Below are 12,591 nucleotides of genomic sequence, written 5' to 3'. Positions count from 1 at the left end.
GTGAATCGTGTGAAAAAATTGTGAATCATGAATCACAAATCTTTGGGGCTATTTTGGGGGGTGCTGTGGTCCTATAAAAGGGTGTAGAAGAATCAAAATCTGGTAGAAGACATGGGTGGGAGACTGCAGATTGAACAGTGAATGAAAACCCCCAGGTCACAAACTCTGTGAGACACTGCCTCTTCTCATGTGATGTGTAGCCCAAGCATTCCCTAGAGGCATTTAGGCACCTTTTATGATAGAAAGAAAGGGTGTTCAGAACATTTTTAGTAGGAATCTAGAACCTTTTTCTTTCCATTGTATGATCCTTCCAAATCTGGTTGTGTTACAGAAGGTGTATATGTATATTTCTTTTATTAAGAAATGAGAAAGATTGTAACATTGATTCCCATTTGGGATGAAAAATCTTCTGTTGTCGTAACTATGATAAGATTATTTTCTTCTCTTTATTGTTTAAGAATATCAACTGACAGAATCTGCTTCACACGTAAAATTAATTGTGCTGGATGATGGTAAATTTAAGTATTATTATAATCAGAATGGGCAGGTATTTATTATGGGCAGTACTTTCAATGGTGATCAAAGGAAAAAAAGGAAATGTCCTGAAGTGGTATCCCAATTGTACCAAGCTGCATTTTTAGTCTTTCAAGTCCTTGAAACACTGCATTTCTTGACTGAAGAAGTGTAAGTATAGGCTGTCATCCGTGTAAACAAGATTTCATTTTCCTAAGTTCAGATAGGTAGCAAAAGGCAAAGCAGTTGCACACATGATCATTACAACTCTCACACCAAGACCTGTTTTACTAGAGGTTAATAACGGTAAAAGTCTCAGATCACACCACTTGAAATCATTAGCTTACTTAATATTGTTGTGTTACCTAGAGCACCTCAGTGGTGTTCTAAATATGCACAAGACCATTACTGATATTAAAATCGTAGAGTTGGTGAAAAACAACTTTTAAACATCAAAGCACAGAGAGAAATTAACGAGGAATTAAAACATCTTGTTATAAAATATGTAGCTCAGAAAGCAGTGTATGTTGTTTAGTTTGATTTGTAAAACTATTCTTCAAGATGAGAGGAAATTAGACAATTTAAATTAGTTTTCTAAGCCTCAAAAAGTGCTGAAGACTCTAAAGTTAGTTACAATCTTATCTGCTACTGTTTTCTCACAAGAAGAGAACAAATGTATGTCTTAATATTTTTGCATTTTTATGTATCAGAAATTTGCCTTCCACACTTAAAAAGAAGTGCTGGCAAAGAGGGTTATTTTGATCCCTGGGCCAAGTTCTTTAATGCCAAATTGTAGTGTGGAAAGAATCTCCCTGTCCAAGTTATAAATCCTTAAAATGAGCTTTGATGGAAAATATGGAGTAGTTTCACAGTGGAATCTTCTCAGCTCCATGTGAGGAGCCCCGTTGCTGATTTGCAGAGGCAGGTGTTCACCCAGGAATGGTCTGTTTGATAGCAAGAATGGCTTTTTGCTTGTGAACAAAAAATGAATCAACAAAGCAATAATGGTTTTGTGCTCAAAATTATTTCATGTTTCTACTGAGGTTGTAGAAGTCTTCTCCATTCATCTGTTTTGTTATACTGGTGAGCTGTAAAGGAAACCTGTTCAAATTCAGTTAATTTTTCCCCTTACAGGAAACTTAACTCTGCATACTGTGGGTTTCTTTATTAAAGTGAATACAGGACTGGTCATGAAACTTATCCTGGCACTAACAAGACATTTATGAGACACAAGATTCACACAAATGGGGCCTCTACTATCCTGGATACCCAGAAAATTAGAAGCATGGCTTTCTTCAAGCACATCTTTCTTTTTCTTTTTTTTTTTTCCATAGGAAGGTGACCTTTGAGAGAGCCCAAGTGACAGGAGGCTGCCTTTAGAATCACACTCCTTATCAGAACTAAAATGTTGAAACCTTCTTAGTGGTGTCTCTAGGTGTAACACTTATGCCCATGGGGTAATCCTGGTCTTCCTTACTGTAATAAAATTATCTGAGATACTAGTTTAAATCAATGTTTTATGTAAAAGCTGCATTGAATAATAGATCCTTTATTTTATTGTATTTTCACTAAATGGATGCTGAAATTTACTTTAAAGATTATACATATATAAACACACACATATATAGATATATATCGATATCTATATATTTTATCCATATCTATATCTAAGAAATAGTTCCAAAGTTGTATGAACAAATATATGGTGTATTTATATCAGAAAGTCTCAAGGTTGACTGCTTTGGAGGATTGTTTTGTGTGGGTGGCACTTAATATTGTCTCCTGATAATTCAGGAAGCTTGATGCCAATGTTAATAACTGGGGTGCTGTTGCTCCCTTGACAAAAACTCCTTCCCCACAGCACAAGCCTGTAGAGAAGCAGCTGCCTGTTCAGGGTCCCTGCAGCTTCAGGACGAATATCTGGCTCCTTCCAGTGGCATTTTATTGCTATTGCACTAGGCTGAAGCCAATAAACAGAACTATATGATTAAACTGTCCAGCAAATCAGTATGATTCTTTTCAAAGTATGAAAAAGTGAATTTATTCTATAAAGAGTTGGATTTTTATCTGGGCCAATATACAAATTACTCAGTGAACCTTGCACACAAATACACACACACACACAAATATACATTCAAAGAAGCTTATACTGTTACCGTCCATCTGGCACAGAAGCATCAAAAGTATTGCCCCTGTGCCATTGGTGAGTACTGGCCTCAAACATACATGTTAGATTAATTCTGAGTTGGGATTTGGGAAGAAATGAGTAGAAAGGGAACACAGTAAACCAGTACTAATGTTACTTCAGTGATTAGATCACAAACTCTAAGTGAAACTTGGAAATATAAAACAGCCCCCTTAAAGTTGGGTAAGTCATCTAAAGTTTGCCAGTGATTGTTGAAGAGTATTGTTTCTACTAATTTTCTTAGCTGGGATTAGTGGAGTTTTGTTTAATTGTGTTTTTATCTGTAAACTTCTGAGTAGTGTTGATGGATATATGCTGCTATTTACAAAATAGAATTGTACTACAGGGATTCTGACATTTTGGTTAATTGGCATGTATGCCTCTAAGTGGTTTCTATTCCTTAACTCATAATTGTTCTCATTTGCTCAGTGGGATTCAGAAGCAGCATTTGTGGAATGTCACTTCATACTCATTTCATTTTGTTAAATAAAGTGCATTGGTTTCCATCTTGCCTATAAACTAAGTCATTCTAGTTTCATTTTATGGCTATATATTTTTAATTGTGTAAATATTTTTCTTTCTCACGTAATTTGCTTAATGTTACAAAAAGTGCCACCCCCCCAGACCCTAGATTTACTTCATAGCAAATGAATTTCAGAGTATTTTCTATAGCCAATTAAATCAAGACATAAATTGAATGGTTGATCTGTCTCTTATGGCAGTCTAAATGTGAACCATTGTTTTCAAAGTTAGCCTTTTTACTTGCTAAGTGGAGGACTGAAACTAATAAATTATTCTTTTGCATCCCAGAGGCATAACCTTCAATAAGAAAATATTTAAAAGGTCAGATCCTGCTTTCAAGTTGAGTTTTCCTTAATGTATAGGCAGTGGGAAGGAGAAAGGCATCTCTTTGCAATCTGGTTTCCTCACCCTGTTCTAACAATAATCAATGTGTTACCCAGCTTCTCTTTATAAATACAAACTGCTTCAGGGACACTCCAACACGTGCTTTGCTACCCACAATTTATTAGCCAAGAATAGCTAAGTTGAAATAAAGTTGTGGTCATGCCCTCTCCTCTGGCAAATCCTCTTCACAGGGACTCTGGGACTGTTACGTCGGCTCTGTTGGGTATTCAGCATCCAGGGTAGGCCACACACTGGAAAACCTCCCAAGAAATAGATACACAGCCCTTGCAGCCCACTTTGTAGCATACTGGAGAAAAACAGAAACAACTCATCAATCTTGTCTTTTTCAAGTGCAATTTGAAAAAGTGTCCACGGGTGAAAAGCTCTTAAGTGCTGTCAACTATCCACATTTGAAGTAGAGTGAAAACATTACACTAGAAAGTCATGTAACCCTTTTATTAAGTTAACAGTTGCATATTTCCACTTTGGCTGACTGTTAAAATTCTAGTCTTGGGGCTATTTAATAGTTTCATATTCCTGTAGTCCATTTTTTGTGAAGAAAAAAAAAATTATGAAATGTATTGATATAATCCAAACATAAAATAAAAGACAGACTCCTGCTCTGCCAAGAAGTAGCACTGTGTATTGCTGTGAAATATTGCAACCCAGGTAAACTGCTAGCAACATTTTTTATTTTTTAATAGATAAATATTCTTTCCATTTCTCAAACTCTTGTTTGTCACAAGATAAACACTAGAGAAAAATCTGTGAGAAGCTTGCTGTTACCTACAGATTCCTTTTGGGAAATGGAGTTCTTAAAAAGCCTCCTCACCCCCAAAGATGCTCATGATAGTGAGCATTGGAGGACAGCATTTCAAGTCTGCCACACTAATGAATGAGGATGCAGTTGTCTCCTACAGAATATTTCAAAGGACAAGTGATGAGAACTGGATTCTGTCTGTTAATTCCACATATCTTTTTCTTTTAGTGGAAAAATATTAAAATATTTTTGAAAATTAACTTATGCTCCTAAATGGCATGGAAATCTGTCATGGTCTTAGTGTACCTCAATTGGCAGCAACTGCTGTTCTCCCTCAGCAGCAGCACTGGCACATAAGGGAGTGACAGAGGCATATGGAAAGCCATCTTCTCAGTAGCAACAGGAGACCATTTTCAGAGCTGAGATTCTATATTCTGTAGCAAACAAAAAAAAAAAAATCAAGAAGGATCCAAATTCTTGGAATATGCATTTTCCCACCAAGCATTTTTATAAAACTACCTGATAAAAAAGCTCAGAGAAGAAATTATTTTAAACTCAGCATACCTGGGATGTATTCCCAGCTGTTTGCCCTTGAGTGAGCCACATCAAAAAGCAGCCTTTATGCCTCAGTTTCCTCAAATCTACAGTAATAATAAATAGAAGGGGTGATCTCATTTATGTCTGGAAAGCATGTTGAGCTGATCCAGTTAAAGACACTGACAAAGTGTCATGCATTATTATTGCGTTAAGCTGACTGCACTTCTGAAACCCATCTGACATTTCCCACTTGGCATTGATTGTGCTCAGTAACATTTCTGCATTAGTTTTACAGAGGATGCTTTATATCACTGCCTGATGTGTATTACATGATTTATGGTTAAACATTTTCTAAAAAGGCAGTAACCTGTGAGATCCTCTCTCTTTTTCACTTCATTAAGCTACCGCATTACCAAGTGTTGTGCTTCATTACGGATCCTGCCAAGCAGCTCTACTGTTCTCCTTATAGCTACATGTGAAGTATCGAGGTGAAGTTCATAACTATATTTGGGTATCAGGGTTGATTTCCTCTACTCCGTTGAAGGTTAGCATGACGAGCAGTTGAGGAATGTTGGGGGAAACCGCCGTTAACATGAGCAGCCTGTGCCCGGGCTCGGATTGTCCTGCTGAATCCCGTTCCGTGTTGCGAGCAGTTCAATCACCAGGCTTGGCAGGGGGCTCGGACCACACAAACACAGCGTCAGGTCTGCTCCGTTATCGCGCTGCTGAGCCCGGTGCTCTGCCTGGCAGGTACCAGCGGCTGTCCCGGCCGCTGCCAGCACTCACATCCAGCGCTGCAGCGGAGCCCTCCCGGTCAGACGTGCCTGTAAAGCAGGGTGGTAGGAGAGGAAGCCTGGAGAGGAAATGAGTAAGTCAGCAACCCGGCCCAGTGTATGGCTGTAGCGCAGGGTTACTGGAGCAGTGAAGAGGGGAGGAAGTGTTGCAACAACTAACTCTCATGTCTGTGTTTCTCTCTGAAACAGCCTCATTATAGAAAAATCCAACATAAGAGGATTTTGGGGAAACACTGCTGCACAATTAATGCAAGATGTCATGATCTATTGCTAGTTCTAAGAGGGGGAGCATGCACAGCTCCTCCTTAGAGCTACTCTGCATCCAGTGGAAGGGGAGCACTCATAAAAGGCAGACTTGCATGAAGTTACTGATTTTTTATCTTCTGTTCTGAGTTTTCTCCTTTGATAGCTGAGTATTGTGAATGATGCACACTGGAGCTTTACATTTTCCCAAGGATTTAAAGATAAAACTTACAAGATGCATTGATACTTAAAAGCTGTGAAGGGGGGAGTCTATTTCTCATTATATTTACATCAGAGAATTTAATGTAAAAAGATTATAGTGGCATGTGTGCATTCTTGCAATTTCATGTGTCTACCTACATGCTTTTCATTTTTTACAAGACTCCTGACCAATTGGGTCCCCAGAAGAATGAGATGAATGAGAAAGGCATCCTATGGGGAAGGGGGGAAACAGAAGCAAGTGGTATTTCCTACAGAAAGAGAGGAAATAAAATGGGACATTCCGTTGCCAATTGGGTGTTGGTTTGCTATATTGTCTCCATCAATAAATCTTTGCCTTCCTGATGTTTTTAGAATACATCTGAAGTGAAAAGACTCCTTTTTTAACACCGCCTCCTCCCAGTACTGTTTTTGTACCATTTTGTACCATTGCATGACTATCAAATGCTGACCATCAGAAAAAATGGTGTGGATAATCAGCCTTTGCTTACAAAACACTGTTTGCATTCTTTATGCTTATCACTTTTAAATTAATGAGAAAAGAGAATTATGAAGGGGTGGATGGATTGGTGAAGTCCATTCTTTGAATACTAGACACTTGCAAAGCAGCTGCTGTACTGAAATGTCCTTGTCTGCTTAGTGGGAGGATAGTTCAAATTGTAGTCAGAATTAGGACTGATACACCCGATTATGTGAGGGTGTGACAAATGAAAAAGGAAATGCCTGGTATTTTTATTTGTAATATGAAACTAACCTAAAATAATACTAGTGGTATTAAATTTTGTATGTTCCAGTGGATCAGTTTCATTGGAATACAGAAAATAGTTCTGCTTGTATTAATAGAGAGTATTTTTGAAACATTACTTTAAAAGAATGACTGAAGTTGAAATAGTAGTAGTAGGGAATATATGATGATATGGGTGTGGTATGTCTTTTATCATCATGGTTTCATATTATTTTAAATATGTGTTCATACAATCTTTATAGAGATCCCACATTTCACTCCATATGATTATACAGTTGAAGAAACACTTTCTTAGCTATAGTTTGCTTTAAAATAAAACATTTTAATGGAGCCTTTTATGTTACTCAGCTGTAATAGGGAAAAAAGAATATGAAATCAGTGAAAACACAGGGGACTCAAGTGTACTTCTGAGTGTAGCAGGGAGATGAAGGGCCCCATTTAACAGTAGCATCCTTTGACTATGGGAGGGTGAATCCACTTCCACAGTTTAATTCTGTGGAGTTATTTAAAGTTCTAAAGCTATGAAGAAAGCTGTGGCAAATCAACTGGTGATCCACCTGCAAGAATATGGGAAGAAATAGAGTAGACCAAACAAGTTTTATTTTTCTCTCTTTCAATAAAGAGGTTGAAAATCTGTGGCAAAGGTACTCAGGTAGCGAAGGAGTCCTTAGCAGGTGAACATGGACTAAGTAGTGATACTTTTGTAGGGTGAAAAGCAGATGGCAGTTCTCTGGGTTAGGCTCTGGGCTGGGAATTGCATCTGTTTTCCCACCCTGGCTCTGCCACAGATTTCCTTGATGAAATACGCAAGTAAATGGCTTTGGCCTCTGTTTCTCTCTTCACAAAATGGGATTCTGACCCCTTCCTCTCCCAAGGGTCTATGAGGTTAGATAAAAGGATGTTTATAAAGTAAGTTGTTTTTTTTTTTTATGAAAAAGGTGCAGTTTCAACATTTTCAAACAATATTCTCAGCAGAGAACAACTCTTAGTTATTTTATTTACTCACATGGTGGTGCTGTAATTCATATGTGCTTTCTCTCAGTGGTATCATCCCACGACAGTGGGAGGTTTGGGAGGTTCTATACAAGTCCTGTTTTCTGGAGTGAGGAAAGAGGTCACAGACACCCTGCAAAAGGGAGCCAGGGTTGGCTGCCAAGGGCCACGGATACCCTCCTGCTGTGTGACACCCCCTGCCAATCTCCATTAGCATGGGCTCCCTCTGCTTGCTGGGACACCCCAGTATGGTGTGAGAAGCTCTTGGGGGGCACTCTCCTTCAGTGTAAAGGGGAAGGTGTCTGTTCCTTTTCTCCCGCCTTAAGTGAACCTGGTTCTGCTTGTGTGTGTGCTGGGAGTGTTACCAAATACTCTGTGTACATATGCACCTTATGAAATGCCTTCCACCTCTCTCTTCACGCTCCTCTCCTCCCTTATTTTGGAGGATGTCATTCAGCTGGTCCTTTTCAACCTTTTGTTGATAACTGCCATTTTTTGTTGCTAAGTGTTTGGTGCTGCTCAATCTCACCATTTCCCAATCCTCTTTAGGCAAAGAAAGGGCACAGCATATTTCCAGAATATATATACTCTAATCCCAGTGATACTGGGATTAGAGTATACTGTGCATCTGGTGCTCTCAGTCTCCTCTGTGCACATTAAAGCACTTTGAAGTGCAGGCAAGGGGGCAAACGACCTGTCCCTGGGCAGTGGAACACAGTGATTACTGCATAAGTGTTACAGAGGCATCACTGGGCGCAGGAACACCAGCAACACCCCAATTAATCCTTAGCCAAACACAGGCACATGTCTCTGCTATCACTTTCTCTTAGACAGCCCCAGAGTATGAACATTGTTGGCGGGGCATGCATGGAGGTAGAAGTGTGGTGGGAGGTGGAATTGTGGTAGATGTGATTGATTTATGACAGGAGTTTCCTTTACAGTCATAAGGGGAATTTTGCTCGGTCACAGTAAGTTTGAACCCTCATGAAACAGCCTGAATCATTTGAAGCTAAAATAAAACAGAGGATGGCAGGGGGAGGGGCATGGCCGTTAGGGGGAAAAAAAAAAAAAGTCAAAAAACACATTAAAATTGTTTCCCTTGGTGCTGACTTCTTAAATGGGAATGTGTTCCAGAATAGTTCTGCTATGTAAGCCAACATTTGTTTTAAGACTTTTTATTGTCTTTTTTCCTCTCTTCCCCTTCTTCCCCTTGCCCTCCTGCTCTGCTCTGCAGATTTACACTGACTGGGCTAACCACTACCTAGCAAAATCTGGCCACAAGCGGTTGATCAAGGATTTGCAACAGGACATTGCGGATGGAGTTCTGCTAGCAGAAATCATCCAGATCATCGGTAAGACCAGGGCTGAGGGAAGCACTGCGAGCTGACTCCTTGCATGGGGGAATATATAATTCAAGCTGAATGTATTTAACAATAAGATGAACCCTGAATAATACAATTTGACTGGGTCCATATGTCTCTGATATGTGTGGTTCATCCTTGTCTTAATTAAAAAATATGTTTATGTGAGCATGTTTGGAAGTTGCTGTTTAACCATACTTTAAATGGCCAGAACTGTATCTTACACACTTTGAATTGTCAGAAATGAATGCTCCATTAAACCATATGTCTCCCATGTGTGCATTTTGTTAGCTGGAGTGGCTCATACTTTCTGGGATTCCTTGAAACTGTATCCTGACCCTGCAAAGACAATTGTGGAAGATTTCATGTCAGCAGTTATTTTGCAGGGGCTGAAGAATTAGCAGCGACCTCCTTCGCACTTCCCCCTTTGCATGATTTGGCATATGGAAGCAACTGCTGCTAACAAGAGTGTTGTTACTGTATGACTGAGCTGTACTTAGAAAGGATCTCTCTGTCAACAAAACCCTCTGCATTTTATTGCTGTGCCTTTTCTGCTTTTTTTCGGATTTTTTTTTCCTGTTTTGATTTTTAGGTTTCTGGGTTTGGTTTTTTTTCTTTCCTTTTCTTTTTTTTTCTTTTGACCAGGGGTTGGAAAGGAAAGTTTTATCTCATTGTTTACTTTTGCTTTTCCCCTCACTGTTTTTGTTTAGCAAATGAAAAGGTTGAAGATATCAATGGCTGTCCACGGAGCCAGTCTCAAATGGTAAGAATAAAATACATTTTTAGTTTGTGTTGGCACCACTGCACCTTCCTAAAATGCTTTTTAATATGGATTTATATAAAATATGAATATTCTGTCCCAATTTTACCATAAAGTTCTAATTCTTGTACAGTGTTCCTGATACTTTTTTCCACACATTCTTAGTGTTTTTCACTTTGTTTCTGTGCTAACTTTGGATCTTGAGATAACTTGACAGCAAAATTTCATCACTTCTAATTAATCCAGAACTGCCTTATCAGACCTGTTCTTCTGATGATCCAAATAATTTCATTTAGCTTCGTTTTAAGGGCAGTAAATCCAAGAATAAATTATTAAGTGGAGTCTTTGTGTCTGGAAAACTGGTTTGATGAACAACACTTGCCAAATTGTTTTTAAATATAAATAGCCTTTTGGATTGTCCACTGTGAAGTCCAGCTAGATGAACTGACTCCAAGACTTTCAGAAATAGCACTTTAGTCATATAGCTCTCTGAGCTATAGCTGGCAGCTGTCTAAAGACTTTTTAATACTCTCAGACAAGACGCATTTAGTGACTGTGATTCATATGGAGTCTTATTAATCTTCTACTGTGTTTGTGGCTAGTCAACTACCACATAAGATGATACCTCCTTAGAAGACTGTGAAAGTGACAGACACAAAATCCGAGCCTCAGTAAAATCACCATACATTTATTGAATCATTTGCAATTCAAGTCATACTCTCCCATGCTGAGGTCTTTGCCTTTCTGTTCGCATTCAAATAATATATAAATAAGGTACATGGTTGTGTAGCTGGCAAGGATTTTGCAGTATAGTGATTTGGATGAGCTTGCATAATAGCAAACTGCTGAAACTGGGTTTAAAAATGGAAACAAAATAGAAAAGAAAATGCATTTGTTCAGTGCATTTTTTAATGGTGGAAGGTGCAGCTTTTCTTTGCAAAGTGTCAAGAGTTAAGGGGAAAGTTCTTGAGTACTAGTGAAGTTAATAATGGGGTCTTTTGGTTCTTACTGTTCAAAAAATGTGCAGGTTTAGAATAAGATTTTCTCTGACTTTCAGACTTTTTGAAACAGTCAATAGAAAGAATGTACATAGTTTCCTTAATAATAGTTACTATTTTACTTACTCATATTACAGCAGCACCTAGTGGCTCTGGCTGAGAACTTTGGGAACTCCAGCGTGGAACTCTAATATTACACTCGCAGATCAAGAGATAATCACTCTCTACTTTAATCACGTTAAAACTTGCCATTCCAGACAGGCAAGACAAACAAGGAGAGACAAAAGCACAGTAAAGTGGTGTGATTTCCCAAGGTTATGTAAGTGGTTAGTGGCCATCGAGGATTGCTTAGGGACCCACCGCTTGTTGTCTATCGAGCTTCATTGCCATGAGAGAAGGACAAGCTGCAGAGAGAACTATTCACTCTAGCAATATTTGTATCTCCAAAACAACACTGGTGTATGTCCTCTGTTGCACTTCTATGTGGCATAGGGATTCTGGATTTCATCTCTGGCTTCATGCAGCTATGGGGAAAACATGGTCAGTGCATGCCCATGCTGCAGCAGTACTTGTGGCTCTCTTTTGTGTTCATCTTTCTCCTCCCATAAGCCCATCTCTCAGCTCAGCCAGGCCAAAGAATTTGTCCCAGGTGCTCTGGGTCTCAATCCAGGTGCTTTGAAAACTCCTGTGCCTAGTCATACATCAGTGTTTGCACGGCGACTAAAGTGTCGCATTTAGCCACTTTAACTTCATAATAATATCTGTATTTATCCTTCTTTTGATACAATCTCTTTACTGAATTGCTTTTTCCCTACAGACTGATCAAATCATTTTCCTGTCTTTTCACATACTGGTTCTGTACTGCTGATTTCTAAAATGAGTTAGGAAATTTAAAATGAAGTTAAAGTAGTTCAAACGTGTCAGTTTTTCTTTCAGAGCATCTCAGAGACTCCAGGTTTTGAACCTGCTCTCCATTTGTTTCCTTTGGGCTGTGCACTGGTCTAACCTAACCAAAGACACAATTTTACCAGATTTTCAGGTAATTTTCCTTGGCAGTGCTCAATTTTGCTAGCCCACTCAGTTAATGGTAGGGCTATTCTCGTCTCCTTATAGCCGTGGACTCTGAAGGTGTTTGTAATATGCAGGGGAAAAAATATAACAGTGGTTGAAGCTAGTTTGCATGTTTTATGTTTGACATACACTAGTATGTAGCAATATGTCCTGTTAGAATTTGCCAGAACACCAGCCATCAAACCAGCAACAGTCAAAATATTCCAATAACATTTGTTAGCCATTCGTTCACCGCTTTCGTTTTAAAATTTTTAGTTAATAAACCTCAAGAATCCCACTACCCTCTTCTTGCACATATGTTTTCGTAATCCTTGCTCTCATAACTTGCAATTAAGGGGAAATGTTCTCTCTATTAATCTGCCATTTGATACCCTTTCCAGAAGGCCATTGATACCCATTTTCAGGAGGTCTAAGATATTTTATTAGTTTTAAAAAAGCTAGGGAGCACTGACATGGATTGTCTGCTGCTGGAAATACTTGATATTCTCTGTCATGATGAAATTGAT

General features: G+C 38.8%; 1 protein-coding gene across 8 annotated transcripts in view; it reads left to right on the top strand.

The window, feature by feature from the left end:
• NAV3 (neuron navigator 3) overlaps window positions 1-12,591 on the top strand; it is a 528,805-nt gene that overhangs the window by 334,545 nt on the left and 181,669 nt on the right. For all 8 annotated transcript variants that reach the window (XM_032107870.1, XM_032107871.1, XM_032107869.1 and 5 more), the window contains 2 exons: window positions 9,130-9,247; window positions 9,967-10,019. In XM_032107870.1, the coding sequence (XP_031963761.1) occupies window positions 9,130-9,247; window positions 9,967-10,019 (171 nt within the window). The remainder of the gene's footprint in view (window positions 1-9,129; window positions 9,248-9,966; window positions 10,020-12,591) is intronic.

This window comes from Corvus moneduloides, chromosome 4, assembly GCF_009650955.1.
Source record: "Corvus moneduloides isolate bCorMon1 chromosome 4, bCorMon1.pri, whole genome shotgun sequence".
Lineage (NCBI taxonomy): Eukaryota > Metazoa > Chordata > Aves > Passeriformes > Corvidae > Corvus > Corvus moneduloides.
This window is presented reverse-complemented; position numbering and strand designations above follow the sequence as displayed.